The 20,535-nt window shown below is 45.6% G+C and overlaps 1 protein-coding gene across 1 annotated transcript in view; it reads left to right on the forward strand.

The window, feature by feature from the left end:
• The first annotated feature begins 2,389 nt into the window (after positions 1-2,389).
• Positions 2,390-20,535, forward strand: part of Cachd1 (cache domain containing 1) — a 220,649-nt gene continuing 202,503 nt past the window's right edge. Inside the window, exon 1 of the mRNA XM_021160262.2 lies at positions 2,390-3,077. Within this exon, the coding sequence (XP_021015921.1) occupies positions 2,838-3,077 (240 nt within the window). The 5' untranslated portion in view covers positions 2,390-2,837. The remainder of the gene's footprint in view (positions 3,078-20,535) is intronic.

Below are 20,535 nucleotides of genomic sequence, written 5' to 3' on the forward strand. Positions count from 1 at the left end.
CAGGTCCAAACACACAGGCTCTTTACTGCATTTTCCACGATATAATATGTGCCTCTGCAAATGATGTAGAGGTGACAGGATTCTGCATTCAAGAAGCCCACCCTAGTAAAACAAACATCATAAATAGCACAGGTAGTCGTAGATGATGGCCCTGCCATGATAGGGCTGTTACAGGTGCTGCCCAATAAAAACATGCTAAAAGGACAGAAACCATAGAAATGGGCAAAGAAAGAATTAGGGAAATGATCCCAGTGAGGTAAGATAGGCCTGAGGGATGCTTCTGAGAGAAGCTGCACAGGTGTGTATCCTGTGCTTGATGGAGATGGTAGAAGAGGGCAGAGGATAGAAGTCGGCCTTGGGTGTTGTCCTCAGTCACTCTCCACTTAAGGTTTTGTTTTTTTTTTTTTTTTTTTTTTACAGAAAAATCTCACTGAGCCCAGAGCTCAGGTTGGCTAAGCTGGGTTCACACATCTCTGCCGTCCCTTCATCTGCACCTTGTTACAGAGAAACACCACCATGCCTAGTATTTACTTGGGTGCTGGGATCAAAATTCATGTTCTCATGCTTGCACCTAGTAGGCATCTTATTAACTGAGTTCTTTCTTCAGCTCAGAAGCTGTTCTTATTACTGAGATTTTTTTTTTCTTTTTGGCTTTTTGAGACAGGGTTTCTCTGTATAGCCCTGGCTGTCATGGAACTCACTCTGTAGACCACCAGGCTGGCCTTGAACTCAGAAATCTGCCTGTCTCTGCCTCCCAAGTGCTGGGATTAAAGGCTTGTGCCACCACTGCCTGGCTATTACTGAGTTCTTAAAAATCAAAGAGAGAAACTGGAAGGTGTTAATATCAAGTAAAGTAAAGAATAACTAGTTTTGTTTTCCTGCTCTGTCTCTGGGAGTTAACCTAGGCAAACCCTATAACCTGTTGTATTTGTTACTTTTCTATTGCCATGATAAGACATCATGACCAAGACGATTCATAAAATAAAATGTTTTATTTGGGGCTCATGGTTTCAGGGAGTTAGAGTCCATGGCTATCATAGAGGGGATGGGGGGTGGGCATGATGAAAGGCAGGCATGTTGCTGGAGCAGTAGCTGAGAGTTCACGTGTCCAGACACAGTCCTGGGGCAGAGAGAGCTAATTGAGAATTTTTTTTTTTAAACCTCAAAGACCATTCCTAGTGGCACACTCCTCCAAAAAGACCACACCTTCTAATTGTTCTCAAACAGCCCCAAATTGGGGACCAAGTACTCAAACATAAGAGCATGGTGGGGAGCATTCTCGGTTACCCCCTCCCCTCACATTTGCCTACCCATAGCTGTAGTTTCTAGGACCCTTGAAGCAGCACATTCATAGTCTATAGGAAAGTGAATGAATGCTTTATATAGGGACACTCACCCTGCAGCACACACTTGTTTCTATATGGTGGCTCTCAGAGAGCCTGATCCAGCACCCAGGAGCCATACCTGCCATGCTTATGCGAGCAGGAGGATGCTATGAGCTCAACTTCAGCTTTGTTTTCGTTTTTATTTTTTATTTGTTATTTTTGCCTGTAATGGAGTCAGATGGATTTATACACACAAACACAAAGAGAGAGGGCAGGAGGGAGGGAGAGGGAGAGGGAGAGGGAGAGGGAGAGAGGGAGAGAGGGAGGGAGAGGGAGAGGGAGAGAGAGAGAGAGAGGGAGAGGGAGAGGGAGAGAGAGAGAGAGAACACCCAGTGGAAGGTCAGAGCACAGGCCTGAAAGTAATACTTGTGCTTAAACTCTGGGTCAGTAGCTTATCCCTGGGTGACCTTCAGCTATTTGTTGCAACTCCCTAAGGCTCGGAGTTTGTTACCTGAAAATTCAGGATCAAGATACAACCTCTTAGCCTCGTCCTGGGATTAAAGGATAATGAGTCGCACACATTGAATGTAGACCTCAGAGTATTGTGCTGGCCACATGATAGCTGGTTACAAACCAAGTCCGCTGCGCCCACGAGGGCGAGCTATTGTTACTAATAAAAACGAGGAAAGGAAATTGAGGCTCTAAAGGCAGTTGCTCCCTTCCTAGGTCTGTGTCAGGCAGAAAGCCCGAGTTCTCGAACTTAAAAGGGACTTTGGGTGGTGGGTGGGTGGAACCTGTAACACTTGGGACCCGAGATCCCCTGCACGGGCCGAGTCAGGAAGGGGGGGGGGGGCGGTCGCGTGGCCAGCTATGGGAAGGTCTCAATGGTCCCCTTCTCAGGCCAGAAGGGTCCTGTGCAAGCGAGGTCCCCCAGTATCCCGGGCCCCCAGCGTCCCAGGGCGTCGCCCCGTGCAAGCGAGGGAGAGGAGGGGCGAACGCGGGACTTTCCCCGCCTCCCTCCTCTTTCCATAAATCACCGCTGCAGCGGCGGCGGCGGAGCCGGGAAGTGTACGGAGCCGGAGCGCAGCGTGGTGGCACCAGACACCTCCCTTTTCCCCGCCGCTTTCTTTCCTTTCTCTTCTCTCACTTCGGTCTTTTAAACCTCCCTCTCCCTCCTCGCCGGGAGACCGCCCGGGTCGCCTCGCCGCGCCTGCACTGGTGGCTCCGCCGCCGTCTTCGGGCTGCGCCGGGACTCGGGAAAGCGAAGGCGGCGCCGCTCCGCCGGTGCTCTCAGCCGCCCGCCCGGCCTGCGGGCGCCGCGGTCTCGGAGCCGCTGCCGCCGGGCGATGGTGGCCGCCCGCGCGCCCGCGCTGCAGCCGGGCGCCCCCTAAGTTTGCCAGCTACTGCCGCCGCGCCGTGAAGCCGAGAGCGCAGGAGACGAGGAAAGTTTGGCGGGCTGCGCCTCCCGCGGCCAGAGCCCGAATCCGGTCGGCGGGAGTGGCGGGAGGCGGCATGGCCCGCGAGCCGGAGGAAGAGGAGACCGTAAGGCCGGCCGCTGTGGTCCGCCGCTGTCCCCGCTACCCTGGCTGGCCTGGGGCCCCGCGGCCGCCCCTTTGGCTGCTCTGCCTTGTGGCATGCTGGATCTTGGGCGCCGTGGCCGACGCCGACTTCTCCATCCTGGATGAGGCGCAAGTGCTGGCGAGCCAGATGCGGAGGCTGGCTGCCGAGGAGCTGGGGGTGGTCACCATGCAGGTAAGCGACCCCCTTCGCGCCGCCTCACTTGCAGCGCTCTCCCGCTGCGCAGAGCCCTGGGGCACTGCACGGAGTGCCCAAGCGGGCTGTGGGACCTCTCGGTTCCTGCAGACTTCACCACATCCAGTGCTCTCTGTCCCGAGTACTCATTTGCCGCTGCCCTCTTCTGCAGAGCCTCTGCCCCGCACCCACTTTTCCCCTCTTCTCGGCCCCGGCTCCTTTCTTGTTGGCTGGGGGATTCTCTGCTCTATCCGCGCTTCCTTCCCCAGTTTGCACTCTCTTCCTTCGCAGATTTGTTTTCACTCGTCACTCCTACAAACTCCCTTTTCCTCTTTGTGTTCCCATCCCTAGGCAGCGGTCCCGCCCGGCTCGGGGCATTCTCCAAGGCTCCCCCACTCCACCCTCTTGAAACCTCCCAGCGTCCTGGAGACCAGACGCACGAGTGGGCGAGGGAGCGAAGGTAGATTGTCCGCCTGGGCCGCAGGACTGTTGGGGTCCGGGCGGCCCAGCAACCCGGGCTTGTTCTCCCTGCCCTGCCGCTTTGGGGGAGGGGAGGGGCTGATCTGGCGGATCCCCCGCTCCAGGCCTTCTGGGGACTCTTTTTCTTTCCGCTCTTGCGGCCCTTGGTCGCCTCTTGTCCGCTGTGTAATTTCTGGTTTGTGTGTGCCTTCGCTGGGAAGGGCAAGGTGAATAGGGTTTCTATTTTTTCCCCCTGCGTCTTTTGGCCTTCCCTAGGGTTGTAGATTAATTGCCTTTGGCTGATAAGGATTTCTGACGATGCTACTAATAACCCACAGTTGTAAAAATTGCTAGACAGCAACCACCTGGAGATCCTATCGCGCCGTTATTCTCATCTTCTTGGCGAAGAAGGCCCACTCAATTAGGAACTGATGAGATGACACTCCGAGTACCAAGCCAGCGAAACAGCCTGGTGCTCCAGACAACTAACTAACTCATTCCTGTAATAATGGTGGTGGGATTGGTCTTCGAAAGGCCGAAGTTTTCAGGAATGTGGTGTCAAAATAGGTTTCTGATTTCGAACCTAGAGTGACCATTCTACCTCCTACGGGCGAGATGTTTTGCTTCTCTTTGGGATTCAGGTTTCTGACGGCTTTCTTGAAAAAGAGAAAGAGAGAGAGAGAAAAGAAAAAGAGCCCAGAAACCTACTTCCACCCAGGCCCCCTAAGAGGCTGCATGCAGTATGCTTAAAACAAGTTTCACCTCCGCGCTAGCTTTTCTAAGGTGGAGAGATGGCTTTGCTGGAAGGGTAAATTTACATTTATTTGTAGAAATCCGGCCCTGATCTGCTGCGGAGGGGGATTTTCTTTATTTCCATGATAACAGCTACTCTTTTAAAATGCATCTTTCTATTGCTTCCTATGCTCTGGTCTTGATTTAGGTTCAGTTTTAATTTCTTCCATGTGCATTTTCTGGTTGCTGGCGCCCTGACCTAGGGATGGAAGGGCGTTGGGAGGCAGTGAAAACCATCTAGATTTGCTTTGCCTTGGTGAATGCGTTAATTTAGAAACAAACAGAACTGTTTTCCCACAGAGGATTTTTTTTTTTCAAAAGGGATTTCTAATGGTGCCACCTGAAGTTTTGCTTTCAGGATTAGGTCGCCTTTGCCACCTTCACCCAATTCCTAGGACAGGACGACGGATGGTACCCCCTCCCCTTCCTGTAATCTTAAAGGCTTGCTATTTTCTAAGATTCTGTCAGCAATTTTATGGTTTCTCACCCTGGTCCTTGACAAAAGGTGATCCTGACACATTGTCATTCAGGTGGGGAGACACTTTAAACACTTTAGGAAAAGAAAAAGAAAAAAACAAAAGCTGGAGTCGGTGGTGTGTGTGTGTGTGTGTGTGTGTGTGTGTGTGTGTGCCCAAATGGCCCTTTATCTCTTTTCCAATTGGCCCCTAGCTAACACCTCTGCAACCCCGTCGTGAAAACGGACCTCCTGTGGACAGGATTTTGTCTGGCAAAATGTAAAGTGGCCTCTCTCCTTTTTTCAAAGGAGAGGTGCTTTCTGTATTTAAATTCCCCTTCTTGAACTATATACATTGATCTGCCACTTGCTCCTATCTGGGAAATTGTGAGAAGAATCCCCCTTTAAAGTAGCCAGACTGTTAGCTTTGGGAGAAGTACTTGTGCATAATGAATCCAGTGCTAGTTAGATGTCTGGTATCTGAAGTAAAGGTGGGCCAGTTGCCTAAAATGAAGGCGATGTACCCTCTGTTCTAGAATGTGGATTCTACAGATAGAGACTCAGTCGGCGACAAATGCCCTTAAGTTGAATTGGATGGTTGGGGCAACAAGGTTTTTCTTTTTTCTTTTTCCCCCCTCTGGAGGAGGAAAGTGTCTGCATGTCCTCCCCTCTCCCCAAAGATGTTGACTCCTTTTATTTAACCTTGGTGTTTTATGAGATCTGTAGTCCTGTTAATTTTCAAGGCCAGTTTCCAGACCTTTAAGTTGTTTTGTTGCTGAAAATTTTCCAAAAGCAGCTCTTGACTTTGAGAAATTGCAAAGTAGCTTCCCACTGAGGCCTGTGTTTCTGACGAAGCCCCAATAGCTGCACACCGTGCTCGGGCTGTACCGGAGGCTGTACCGGGATAGCTCACAAAGGCAAAAGAGCCTTTCAGCTCTCTGGTTTCCACCACGTAGTTCTTGTGCTTGCTCATAGAGAAGATGGTTTGAAAAGCAGTCTGTCTTAAAATTTTCCTGGAAAAGTTTTCCAGCTGGGGTTACCTACCCCTGTCTTTGTTTTTATGTTTTTGTTTTGTTTTGTTTTGTTTTTTTAAATAATGGTCCCAAATTTTAACTGATGTGATTTACGCTAATCAGTTTTACTGGGAAAGCTGCCACTGAATGCTGCCTCCCTGGCAGCAGACATCATAGATCATGGGGGAAAGTCAGAAACCTAATCATTGTCTCGTCTCCTCAGGAGTCTGGTGAACTGAAGCCATCAACGCTAGGGTCTGAGGAGCAGACAGGGATGGGGATCTAGGGAGACTTGCTTCTGCTTATTCATTCATGCAACAAGCTTTGGTTGAATGGTGTCCCACAGTGGAAAGGGTCTTGTGTTGGGTGTCCAGAGACCTGGATTCCAGAGTAGCCACTGGCCAGTTGGGTAATTTCATTGGTGCTTTGTCAGCCTAGGCTCTGCTCTGTGGCTTGGATGGCAAACTTATCAATATGAATAAAGCTGTGGCTGACAACTGTTCATGGATGCAGTAGTTTTTTAATATTTTCATTTACCATTGATAAGTGTCCTGAGCTGTGTCTCAGGTATTTAGAGAACTGCAAGATTTTCCTGCATAGCCTCCTCTGAGGGGGTTTAGCTTTAAGAGTGATTCTCAACCTGTGGGTTGTAGCCCCCTTGAGGATTGAATGACCCTGTCACAGGGGCACCTAAGACTATGGAAAAACAGATATTTACATATTTACATCGCAATTCATAACAGTAGCAAAATTACAGTTGTGAAGTAGCAATGAAAATAATTTTATGGGGGGGGTCACTATATAACATGAGGAACTATATTAATGGGTTGCAGAATTAGGAAGGTTGAGAACCACCGGCCTTAAAGAGGTAAGATTGCACAGGTAAAATGCTTAATCCCCAGTGCTTGCTTGTTAGAAGGCATATTTACCTTGGGAGCTATTTCACTGGGCATTTTGTAAGCCCACTTAACATTATGTGACAATTGAGGCTTCCTATTAGCGAGGGTCTGGCTCAAGGCCAGTGAGTCTTCCTTGGTGTTTAGTTGTGCTGTGCTGGGCACACTCGCTGTGAACTTGGCAGACACACCAGCAGGTTGGTCACACAGCTGCTGTATGGACCCTGGGAAGAGAAGGAGACAGGGTTCCTTTCAGAAAAAATATCAGAGGTACACAACTGGAGCTTCATTTCAATTAAAGAGCAGCAGTCAGGGCAGGGTAACTCCGGGAGAAGGGCCTGCTAGGCAGAGGTGTCTGTCCATTGAAAACAGCAATGATGTAAACAATGAGCAGAGATCCCAGAGACTGGGAAGCCTTCCTATGCAGCAAGACAGCAGTGCACAAGCCACACAAACCCTTGCTCATTTTTGAGCGTCTCTAACAAATTTGAAGTAGAGGGCTTTTTCTCTGAAAGGTCTTAGGTGAGACTTTGTTGGCTGTACAAGGTGACCAAGGCCAGGCCTCCACTCCTACTCCTTTCCTAGTCTCTCAGCTGGTGATGGAAACAGGCACAAAAGGAAACAGTGATTCGGACAGAAGGTTTGGTAAGGCCTCGAGGCCCTAGAAAGTAGTTGTGAGTGAGTAGCAGAGAGATGAAGAGGGCATCGCCGGGCCACAGAACAGCCTTGCTCTGTTCCTGTGGTGATCAAGGAAGTAGGCTACTTTGGCCTTTTCAATGGAATGTCCATATACAGAGGCGGGCCCTGAGAGTGGAATCTGTAGCCTCAACCGTGGGCAGATCAGCAGCCCGCAGACATTTCTCATCTCTGCTGGTATTGGATGAGGAGGCTAGTGCATCTTGAGCCTTCTTGACAAGGCTGGCTTTGGCTCCACCCCTCCACATAGACCCTGTATGGTATCTCAGCTCTGGCCACCCTCACACATCTATGGTGACCGGGCATAAATGTTGCTGTACCTGCAACTACAAGCTGATTCAGTTGTATTTAAGTGAGGCTTATAATCCATATACCATACTGTCCTGGGTATAACCTGGCTTTGAATGACTTAAATATATATTTATGTACTACAGACTATTTTTGAGGAGGAAAACATGCAAATAATGTGGATTCGTTTGTATGTTTGTGTATAAAGTTGGGGAAATTGTTATTTCTTCCTTCTAGAATTAAATATTTGGAGAAGAAGAAAGCTGAACCATTATAGGTGACTCTGAGTTGAACTTGAACTTAAGAATGAGCCGAAGGATAAACATATTGAATGACTTTTGCTGACTGCTGTTGTCTCAGTGCTGGCTGGGCTTTCTTCTCGCTAATGCCTGCCTGCCTTAGCTGGCTGCATTCCTTGTGCTCCTCAGTTTCCTTGCCAGCCCTGCTTGGGTTGGACTTGGGCTTGGGAAGGGGAAGGCCACGGTTTCACACTTCATAACATGTCGGTGCTATTTCTGGTCGCTGCTTGCCAAGTTGATCCTTTCAGCCTAAGTGGGTGGGTTTAGGTGGGAGCCTTCCAAAACTCCACTGTTGCCAGGGGGTGGAGTGAAATTCATGGTGGATCCCCTTGGACGGACGCTGTAGGAATCTGATCATCCTCAGAACACCATGGGGGCAGCAGCGACAGCAATTTGGACTCAGCCAATTATCAGTTGTGTAACTTCCTGAGTGTTATTAAAAACCCATCTGAACTTCAGTGTCTTCTCATTTCATGTGGTTCATACGGGGAAATACATTTTAAAGGCGGGAAAAAAAGAAGACAAAACAAAAACCAGACGACAACAACAAAAAACTCCCAACAAAACTAAAACCAAAACCTAACCAGCACAGGGCTCTGCAGAAGAGCATTCAGTAAACAGGATGTAAATGTGGGTATAGTCTGCTCAGTGCAAGGTTGTAAAACTGAGAATGGAGAAGCCTGCAGCTCCGCCAGAGCCAAGCACCGATCTCATCCTCAGATATTGGGTTGTCAGTGTGGCCATGTTTCTGTTCCAGAGGTTCTTGGGTATCATGTACAGACCTCAAGCAAGTGCTGCCAAACCACCCTCTGGAGTTTCTGAAGAAAGTACTGGATGTGCAATTTGTAGTTACTTATTTACCCTTAAGCTTGCTATTGAAACGTTGTCCGTTTTTTACATGTACAAAACCAAAGAAAATAGTTTAAGAGAGCACACATCTTTCCCCTCCAGTTTAAACAGCTGGTGACTACTAGTGTGGGCTGTCAGGCTGGTTTCCCCACCGCCTCCACCTGTTCCTCCTGTCCCGCAGGTGACAGGACACTGCAGTTTTGTTTGTGACATTTCAAATTGCATTAGAATTCAATTTATTATTGTGAATGTTTGATAACAGTGTTTTCTATCTTTGGGTCCCTGTTGTGTAGAATTTTAAATAGCTAGTACTTTTTTCCCAGAGACCAGCCTTCTGAATAGAATACCTCTGGTCTCCCTGTACTATCCCATGAGACTGAGTTTTCTTGTTTTCTTAGTGTAGGCACATGAGCTTTGATGTAGTGTGAGCCTCATCAGCTCACTTTTGTTCCCACCCCTTCTAGAAGAGGAGGTAAGAGTGATTAAGGGTAGGACAAGCTGTAGGTGGAGACATGAGCGCGCGTGCGCGCGCGCGCGCACACAGACACACACACACACACACACACACACACACACACACACACGGGACAGGGACCTTTGAGGACTAAAGATGCAGCATGTATTTTTGGTTTTCTGAGTAGCTTGTGACCACAGGCCTCATCACAGAATTGGGGCCTGATGGATGCAGGAGTAAGCAGGAAGATGGGTAATGGAAGCGCGGCCTTTCCAGAAGGAGCCTGGCATCTAGCATCCTTTGCACGAGCTTCCCATGCTTGGACCCACTTGGCTTGTCAAGACACAATGGAAAGAATTGCCACCCGTGTGATTTATGGCACTTTTAGGTTACTCCATCTAATGTTTCCCAATGTCAGATGGGCAGAAGAAAGGAAGCGGGCTGACTGTGTAGGCCAGTAGGAGAGGTGTGGGACACTGTAGCCATGAGGGATTGCCAGGACTGCAGGAGGGCAGAGCTACTCTGTCCCCATTGTGTTTGTCCAGAGGCAACGTGGGGACACCATCCAGGCTAGTGTCATTTCATTGCTTTGTTTTTAGGAGATGTAGAAAGAGCTTGCTTCTTAAAATGTTGGCAATTGGTGGTTCAGATTAAAATAATAGTAATAAAACAGTGTGGGCCAAGCCAAACACATCTGCAGGCAAGATGGAGCCAGAGGCCACTCACTGGTTTGCAGTGTCTGGGGTAGAATTATCAGTGGGTTCTGGGCTATAAAGGCAGTGCTGTGTGCAGGTTATGGGGAGGTCTCTCTGTCTCTCTCTCTGTCTCTCTCTCTGTCTCTCTCTCTCTCTCTGTCTCTCTCTCTTTGTCTCTCTCTCTGTGTCTCTCTATTTATGTTTATGTATGTGTCACATTTGCATGTGGGTATCATTGGAGACTAGAGGATGACACTGGATCCCTGTAGTTGGAGTACAGGCAGTTGTAGCATGGGCTCTGGGAACTGAACTTGAGTTAGCCTGTAGAAGCAACAACTTAGGCCCTGCTGGGAGAGAATTTCTGTGTAGTTACGAAGTAGAACTTTTCAATGAGGAGTTCTAAAGTGTATTGCCTCGAGAGATGAGCTGCTTGTCTTTCATTATAAAGCCTTCAAATATTTATTCAAGGTTTCTTTTGTGCCAGGCACTCTGTTAGGCTTGAGATCTCTATCAGTTAATTTACAAAGTAACACAATTATAACAGGTGCTCTGGATGCTTGAAGAAAGTGTGTCAGGGATGTTTATGTGTCTGTCTCATGGGGAAAAGGGTCTAGTCTGGAATGAATAGAGGTTGGGTGGTCAAGGAGTGGCCTTCCCAGAAGCCTCCTGTTGAAGAATGGGAGGATGGCTTAGGATTTGAAGTTTAGTTAGATAGGGGAGAAAGTGCATAGGTGGTAGGTTAGCCCAGTAGGCAGAGGTCAAGTTGTTGAACCCGTAGGATCTTTTTTAGCAAGACTTCCTTTCTGACAGGTGCCAGCATCCCTAACTCCCATTAGCTTGAATGAGAAAGGAACATACTGCCATTACAGGTTGAGTTATCTGGGGGTGGATCTTCCGGAAGGGCTATATGACTACACTATAGCTCTTAATGCTCATCTTCCTAAGTGGAGTAACCTGCTCTTTGAATATAGCTGGCAGCATCTTCCATGCTGGTTGGAAACCAGTTGCTTCATGTGCCTGAACCCCTTGGCTTTGGAGATGGTGTGCCTTGGGGGAGAGGAATCTAGAAACTGGAGCAAGCCCTAGAACATAGGAAACTCAGCTAAGAGGTTTAAGATTTAAGCTGTGATAGCCAATACCACTTGCCAGGTCCTGCTCCATCCCGCAGCCTCAGGACCAGTTCAAGGAGAGCCTACAGAACCAGGTGGAATAGCCTTACCCTCTCTATTGCCTGTTGCCTACAGTGTCTGACCACTGAGGAGATCATAGCTGAGATAGTGAAATATATTGGTCTAATTTATAAGTGACTTGTTACCTGGAAGCTACAGACCAGTGAGGGACTGGTCCACACTGGCAATCCTGCAAGACATATGTTGCAGCTGTAGTCTCTAATCTCAGTCTTAGGATCTTCTGATCCTTCTCACATCTTTCTGATCCTGTGGGAGTCCCCTTTCTTTCCCATTTCATTATATTAGAAAAGGAAATTTTAACACCAATCATTCATACTTTAAAAACAGTTTGCTCAGCTCCTTTATGGCTGAGGTGATGAAGGTGATGGTTTAGCTTGGTGCTGGTTAGATACTTTGAAGTTATCACTTAGTACTTAAAAGTCATTGAGCTAAGCCTGGTGGTGGTGGTGGCGGCGGCGGTGCACACCTTTAATCCCAGCACTTGGGAGGCAGAGGCAGGCGGATTTCTGAGTTCGAGGCCAGCCTGGTCTACAAAGTGAGTTCCAGGATAGCCAGGGCTATACAGAGAAACCCTGTCTCCAAACAAACAAACAATTTCAGTAATAAGAACTGAGCTTCTGGGCTGAAGAGAGAATTCAGTCCTTGAGCCACTGAAGAAAGTCTCAGAGCTGCTGAGACATACAGAATGTTAGATACTGGGTTTTGGATGTTATTTGGGCTTTTTTGTTTTTTTGCTTTGATTTCCATTTTTTGAGACAGGGTTTCTCTGAGTAGCCCTGGCTGTCCTGGAACTCACTCGCTCTGTCGGCTGGCCTCCCAACTTGAGATCCGCCTGTCTCTGCCTCCTAAGTGGTGGGATTAAAGGCGTGCGCCACCATGTCAGGCTGTTAGATACTGGTTTAAAGGAGCAAGTGGAACTGATTACTTGCAGATGACCACTGTGACCCTCGAGTACAAAAGTAACTCTTTATTCAAAATAGAAAAGTGGGTCTGAGGAGAGGGCTCTGTGGTAGAGCTATTTCCTGGCATGTATGAGGCCCTCAGTTCAATCCTCAGTGCTGCAAAAATAGTGAAAGAAATACATAGATAAGTCAACAAAATATATAACTACACTAACAAAGGACAAAGCATTAGAGTAAAGGGTTGGGGAAGAACAGCATTAGGCCTTAGTGTTTGTTTATAGAAAAGCCACAGAAGGGGACGCCACCTCTGTTCTGTTGTGAAATTGGATGGAAAGGGCTTATATTCTTTTTCCTTTCCTCTGGAATAGGAAATCCTTGCATTTACTTTTAGCGGACATTGCAATATTTCTCTGGAGGAGTTTCAGCGATGCCACAACATAAATGACATGTTATTGGAATTTTTTTTTTTAACCTTTGCTTTCTTTTTCTGAGTTCACAAATAGATTCCTCCTTAAACTTCACAGTCCGCGGAGCTGCTTACAGTTTGAAAGCTCAACCTACAAATACCAAGTGGGTGGACTGCAAAGTGTACCTTCTGATCCTTGTTTCCCTGGGTGTGCTGTGCGCTCTGCTCTCTGCAGAGTAGAAGCCCAAGGCTGACATGCTTATCTCATCTACAGTGCTGTCTTGGTTCTCCTCCAATCAGAGCCATTTTTAGAAGACACAAAGCCCAAGACTGATTACAGCCCCTCCCTCTTTTCTTGACTTCCTTTGTATTTTTAAAAATATAATTTATATTATTCTTTGCATGGGATATTTTAAAAGATACTTCAAGGCTCTGTGGAAGGACAGTTTAAAAAAAAAAGTCAGCAAGCCGGTGAGAATGAATCTGAATTTTTAATTAGGCTTTGAGTTGTTGCTTCAAAGTGTGGAGACATCATTAGGGATGTAAGTCTTGTTGCATTAGCAGAGGCTGACATGTTACTTCAAACACACAGAGTGCAGCTGTCCTGTGCAGATAAAAGTGGCCAAGTGCGGAATAGCAAGGTGGATTGGTAGATAATTAGCTGTCCCACATTACTGCAGTGTGGAAGACGCCTGCCAGTCATAGGCAGGAAGGAGGAATTATTAGCAGGAGAAAATCCAAGAGTGTCATAAAGCAATTTGGAATCTCTTCAGCTGTGGCCCAGTTGATAAGGCCTATGCTAGCAAGCAACACAGATACACTCTATTGTATGATAGCCAGCATTTCCTTCCTTCCTTCCTTCCTTCCTTCCTTCCTTCCTTCCTTCCTTTCAGAATGGCCAGAAGTAATGATGAACAAATACATTCATTGATTCATGAGTCTACTCCAAATCCATTCCTGATATAATTAGCTTAAATAGTCTTTATAGTTCCATGTCACTATACTGAGTTAAAAACATCACAGAGAATCCATAAAGGCCTTGGCAGTTACTGACTGTGGATAACTGAGAAAGAAGTATCCGGCTATATCATCTCTTTGTTATCAATGAGCAGTGTTTATAGTGTCTCAAGATACTTGTGTGTCTGTTAGAGGTGGAGTTGTGTGGTTTAAATATTTCACTTCCCCTCAACCCCTGACCCTTGGATATCAAAGGAATAGAAAGGCCTATGGGATTTTGCTGATGCTCAATCCTCACTAACCTATCAGCTCCTTGGCCTGCCTATCCACTTGGTGCCTCTGCAGGATGCTAACCTGTGCTGCTGGCTCCCCTTGTCTCCCTCTGTTTCCCTCTAAAGTCCAGCATGACACAGGAGGGGCTGGAATAGGTCAGATGCCTTCAGCGGCCTCTTCTCTGGATGGGAGACTGTGGCTGCAGCTTTCTGTGGATTGTTCCTATTCCTTCCCAGAGACCTTTAGGAAAAAAAAATCCTGGAAACCTGAGAAAGGTTTAGAGGGCCACTCAGTTGGCTATTCGGAGTTGGTTTCCGTGTTCCTCCTGTGATAGGCTAAAGTGGTGGCCTTTCTTCAATCTTAAGGAAGACTAAGCTCTATACTGATTACAAACCCATAACACAGGTTATGGGTGTCTCAAATTATAATTTCTGGAGATAGTATAAATGCACATGATCGTAAAAGCATGGTGTGGTAGCCCAGGCCTGAAATCCCAGCCCTCGGGAGGAGGGAAGAGGTGGATGGAGACTTCAAGGTCATCCTAGGCCACACACATATCTTCAAGATATTAATAATAATAATAAAACAATAATGGCAAATAAACAAATTAAATAGACTGAAAACAGGTAAGGAATTTGTATTTGCACACCTGTATCTCAGACATTAAAGCTAGATAAGACTGGTAAACAGTTACAGCCTTGGAGGGTTGCTGGAGAGCGAGCAAGCACCTGTGGGAGAGAGCCCACACTCATTGATCTGGGAGCCTTAGACTGCAAGAATTGTCCATGGGGTTTGAAAGGTAGACTATGTATCTTTCTAATAGTTCCTATCCCAAATTAGCTTTCCTCACTGTGTTTAGTTAGCATGTTCATTTCCTTAAGTATTCTAGATTGACTGGAAAATGTTTTGGGGTCCTGCTACAAAATGATTGAAATGCGTCTTTCGGTTCTATCATTGGTCCAGCCCAATGCCCAGTATATGAACGTTCTGAATATTAATGGGTTTGGGTGTTTGGTTTATTGATGGTGAAGAAAGCCGAGCTCTATTTAGGAGTGGGGAAAATGTATGCCCTTGAAATTAATGTGTATTTGGGACTCATTTCTCACAAGGTTAGAATTCATTGGGTAATTCATTTATGAAATATTTACTGAACATGTGCTGTGTGTCAGGTACCATCCCATCACTTCCATGTCTCTTGCCCTTGTGTACTGATGATGCCTATCAGAAGGCTGAGGTGTGTGTGGAGGTGACAGACTCTTAAGTTTGGAGAAAATCTGCTGCAGGCCACTTGTCCGCTCTTCCAGAGTAAACAATCCCAGGAAACACTAAAAAATAATACTAAGGTGGCTACACTGCTCTTAGGCTAGAATTAAAAAAGAAAAACAAAATACCATTCCCTGTGTAATTCCTTTTCTTATTAAGATGAAGAACTTCCAGGATCAACTCGGGTGACTCTGGTGAACTTCCCATCCCCCTGTTCCACCCACTCTTAGTGTTAGTTAGATTTACATATACTGTGCTTTGTCTTGAGGGAGGTTGAGAATCCCCCTGCCTCAGTCTCCCAGGGAGGGGATTTTTTGTGTTCTTACAGAGGATGATGGCAGTTGTCATCTTTTCCTGTAGCTTTCATAGTTTACAATAGAATTTTTGTGTAGACACCGAGCATTCAATTTAGTTTAATTTTTATAATTATAAATACAAATATATGTAAAAATCTAATTTTATTTTTATAAATATTATATATAGTTTTAATTAAAATCAATTATTTTATTTTTATAATTAAAACAATTTAAACAATTTCTATACTATACACTTTTCGGTTATCATTTATGCTCTGTTTTTCACTTAGGACAGGGGTGGGGCATTCCTGTGCCGTAGCATGAGTGTGAAGGTTATACGGTCTCTCCTCACCAAGTAGGTCCTAGGGCTCAAACTCAGGTTGTCTGGCTTGATGGCAGTGCCTTTACTTACCCAGCCAGCTCGCCAATCCAGGTGTCTATTTACCTATCTATTTCTCTGTAGAGCCTATGCGTGTTCACTTAGATATGCTTTGTACTTTCCACATACATGCCAGATTCTACTACAAGTGGCTTATTTTCAAGCAACATTGTTCTCACAGGAAGGAAACTTACTTCCACTATTTAATGACTATGATGCCATCCAGAATTAAGGAGGACAAATGTATAGGGGCAGTCTTCATCAGAGAGTTGTGAATGTTGCTGGCCTTATCAGATCAAGACAGCATTGTTTAGGATTAAAGGTTAACTGGGCCTGTTGTAGGTCCTTAGGTTGTGGGAGTCAGCCAATCTGTTATGTCTGCGGTTCAGCTCCTGGCGTGTATCCTCACAGTTCTAAAGAGGCCCTAGGAGCCAGCCAAGACCAGAGGTCCTGCCTGGGAAGGGCCTATATTTCTTAAAGGGAAAAGTCAACATTTGAACTTGAAGGGCTAAAGAAAGGTAATGAAGAGCAGGACTGAACCTGAATTGCAACCAGAGCTGATGGAAGACAACATAGGGTCTCTATGGCGGTCATTCCTTGTCTGGACTTTTCCCTGGCAGGAATGGGAAGCCATGAAGGTTGGAGGCATAAGATTGTTGGCCCAACTTTGCTGTAGAATCATCTGCCTGATTGGTTCATCTCCCCTTTCTATTTTGACTTCCACAACCTCTGGTTGTTGATGTAAGCTCAGGCTGTAATAAAATGAATGCAGTAATTACATGCCTCCAGAGGTTACACCCTTCTGAACAGGGCCCCTCTTCCCTGCTCACTGCTGACAGATGTCAACCACTCCAGGATGACTGTTTACATACACATACACTGGTCATGCTGGTCATGGTGATGCACACCTTTAACCCCAGGACTCAGGAGGCATAGGCAGGGGGATCTCTGTGAGTTCAAGGCCAGCCAGGGCTACATAGTTGAGACCCTGTCTCACAAAACAAAAAGGGAACAACAAAAATGTACCAACCAGGACCTTTCCTAGAACTGAGTGGATTTCAGCTACATTTCGCAATTGCTGCATAATCCATTCATTTGGGCAAAGTCAGGGATCCAAACGTGTCCACTCCAGTGGTCATGGTCAACCTTCTAGGGGCAATAAAATAAGGAAAGGTTTTGATCGTTTTTGACTGGCATCTTGGTTATCCTGGATTTCCTACCCTCCACCCCCAGTTTTACTTTTTATTTTTATGATTGCTAGATACGGTAGTACTACACACCTGTACCGTCCCAGCACTGGGGAGTCTGAGTCAGGAGGATTGTGAGTTTCAGACCAGCTTGGACTACATTGTGACTTTTAGGTCATCTGGGCCCACATAGACTCCATCTCCTGCAGCACCTCTCCAATTTTATTGATCAGAGCTGGCCTCTGACTTAAAGATTCAAGTTACTATGCTTTGATTTAGAGCTTTTCAAGTGCAAGTGATGTGTGTTCCGTAGAAACCACAGTGTCTCTTACAGAACTTACAGCTCTCTGAGCTCTTGGTGTATGGACAGATGGCTTCCAACAGTGTTGGGTAGTGGCTGTGAGCCACAACTCCCCATCATAAGGGTGACCCATCCTGTGTGCTGGGTTGCTCGAAAACTTCGTTGTAGTATTTTTCTGTCCCTTTGTGTTGGCAGTTTGCCTAATTGTGTGCTAAAGATATTCTAAGGATTTTCCAGAAAATGAAGTACTTTTTTGATATTGTGGTTTTGATATCCTGTTTTGATGTTGACTTTTTGATATTGAGTTTTCCACTAATGATAAGTTTATTGGGATGTAACTCATGTGTAAGTTGAAGGTCTATTTCTCAAGCACCTGTTTATAAGCCTCAGGGACATGTAGATTATGGATGGTGTTGAGTGAACATGAGCATTTGGGAAGCTTAATGCCCTTAGCTATTGTAAGAAGCCCAGGTCAGTTGGTAACAATGCATCATAGATTAGACTATGAGTTTAACTTTTTCGTGAACTGATTGTGCTTTGGAATTGCTAAGGCATTTATATTTTTAAAAATATTACCACAGATACAGTAACTATAATAAATTTTGTAGATGAAATCATGTCTTTAAACATCAAGGCAGGTTTTTTTTTGTTTTTTTTTTGTTTTTTTTAATAATTTGTGATTTGCAAGTTTCCACTTTTTGACCAGTCTTTCTTTTCCCATCTCTAGTTTCGCATTTGGCTGTGTCAATGTCATGATTATATTAAAAGAGTTAAAAATAGAATTGTGACTTTAAAGTGTGAGTTTCAAACAGCCTGCAGTCATTTATTGAACTCTCAAACCTAAATCACAACGTGTATTCAAATGAAAATAAATGCAAATGTAACAAATTATTTTTTGAGATATTTACAAGGTCATTCATATCTGCTTCAAACACTCAAGATTTATTTTATGAAAAATCTCATCCTGATATAGTAAATTATTATCAAGGAGATAACCTGTGAGAAACTATTCTTTAGGTTTTCTCCCCTACCCTCAAATGTGTCCTCTGTGTGAGGTAAGACTAATTGGGACCATGGTGAATTTCTTGTTTAATTTTGGTGTTTTGGTCATAAGCTGTTGACATGAAGGTACTGCGTTGCTATTTCCCAAGAGAAACAGCACTGAGTGGACCTTTGGGAGGTCTGCTGGGAAGACTGTTCCCTCTTCCTCTCAGCTCACCGACTATGCTCTTTTTTTTTTTTTTTTTAATTTAGAATAATTGATTTTTTTTTAAGATTTATTTATTTATTTATTTATACATACACTGTAGCTGTCTTCAGACACACCAGAAGAGGGCATCAGATCTCATTACGGATGGTTGTGAGCCACCATGTGGTTGCTGGGATTTGAACTTTGAAACTTTGGAAGAGCAGTCGGGTGCTCTTACCCACTGAGCCATCTCACCAGCCCCCGACTATGCTCTTAAACTCAGCCAAATGGTATGCCTTCTTCAGTGAGCTGAGATATAACTTTCCTCGGTTATGTGTAGGGGATTGGCTCCAGGACCTACAACCCAAGCCTGCTCAGAGTTAACTTAGCATTTGTAGATGACCCTCCTCCCTCCCCAACCCTCCTGTAGACTCTTAAGTCATCTCTAGATTACCAATCATGCACACTACAACGCTGTCTTACTGCGCTGTTTAAGGGAATAGGTATGAGGGAAAAAATCTGCACATGTTCAATACAGATGCAAGTTTCTCCTGTATTTTCTATCCTCATGTGGTTGAGCTCAAAGATGTGGAACCTGCAGAGAAGGCTAACCATATCTTCCATTTTATTAGCATTTGACCTTTTTAAATGGACTCAGTTGTAACATTTAAAAATATAGATATCGTACTATTTTTGTCACATGAGAATTTTCTAAAATGTTTTTCTCCACAAAGCATTCACATTTCCTTGCAAAATCTGAAACTCTCATTGTGAATCAAATTCATCAGGAAAAACTTAAGTAAACAATGACATAAGTAACGCTTCATGTATTTAATGTTCACTTCAAGTCCTGCAGTAGTTGGGAATGCTGGAGTGGTTGATCAAATACAGCCTGCTTTCCACTTGGGCTGGGGCACACATTCTTCTGAAGTTAGTTGGTAAGCAGGCTGGGAACAGCAGGGAGCAAAGGTCAGTTCAGGGAAATTATTTGTATGCAAAGCTTAAGACTCTGGCTTCCTGGATGCAAATGGGTCATGTGCCTTGGAGGACCAATTCTGAGGGGTTAACTCTTTCCTGCTAGTCTGCTTCAAGTTGTATTTCTTCATTCTGACACCTTTAGCTGACTCTCAAGTGGCCTGTAAACAATTACTGCGCTCTCTTCTTCCTCTGTGTTTCTTAGAAACCTTTATCTTGGTTTCTCATTTATTTTATAACTGTGCTGCCATTTTCTTGACTCTCTATTCTGCCCCCACCAGTGCCTTCCAGGAAGGCTAACCTGGTAGCTTTGTGGATGTGCTTTTGAAGGCCAGACTCCTGCAAAGCTAAAAGCCATTGTATTAGTCAGGGTCTAGGAATGCAGAGGGTTTCCCTGGTGAAGTGAGCCCAGTTTGTAGCACTCTGGCTTGCAAAGCTCATTCTGAAGTCAACTTTCCAGAACATTCAGAAGAAACGAAAGCAGATCTTGTCCTCAGAACAACTCCAAAAGCCAGGTTAGAGGAACTTGGATTTTAATCAAATTTCTCTTACTGTCCCTTGGAACCTTAGGTTCTTTATTCTAAAAATTGGGCAAGCCCAGACATGGTGGCACATCTATAATTCTAGCACTCTGTAAGCTAAGGCAGGAGAATCAGGAGCTGTGATGCGGTTGGGGGTTGGACTGGAGAGATGGCTCAGCAGGTACCTGCATTCTTGTGTGTGTGTGTGTGTGTGTGTTAGAAATAGAAAAGGTTCCATAAGGCCAAGACTCTAAGGAAAAAAAAAAAGCAAGTTCATTTGAAAGGAAAGATTCTGACAACTGTGGGCCAGAGCAGGCATACTATACCTCAAGCTGACAGCAGAACTTAGTGTGATCCATGTGGCACCCCTTTATAGGCATGAAAGACATAAGAATGGTGGGGGGGGGCATAGAAACTTGCATAAAGGTTCCAGAGAGCCGGGAGTTATGTGTCAGGGTCAGAGTCTCTAGCTGGAGGCCCTGAGTTACCATTGTGTGGATCTATGAAGGTACGATCTAAGTTGTAATGGAGACCCCAGCAATTATAGACATACCAGGACCATGGGACATGCACTGAGGTCAGTTGCAGACATGAAAACTCCAGGATGTTGGATATACGAGGACCATGGGACATGCATCAAGAACACTTGCAGGGATGATGACCCCGGCATGTTGAACATGCTAGGACCATGTACATGCATCACATGGGCTACACATAGTGAGAC

Source organism: Mus caroli, chromosome 4, assembly GCF_900094665.2.
Source record: "Mus caroli chromosome 4, CAROLI_EIJ_v1.1, whole genome shotgun sequence".
Lineage (NCBI taxonomy): Eukaryota > Metazoa > Chordata > Mammalia > Rodentia > Muridae > Mus > Mus caroli.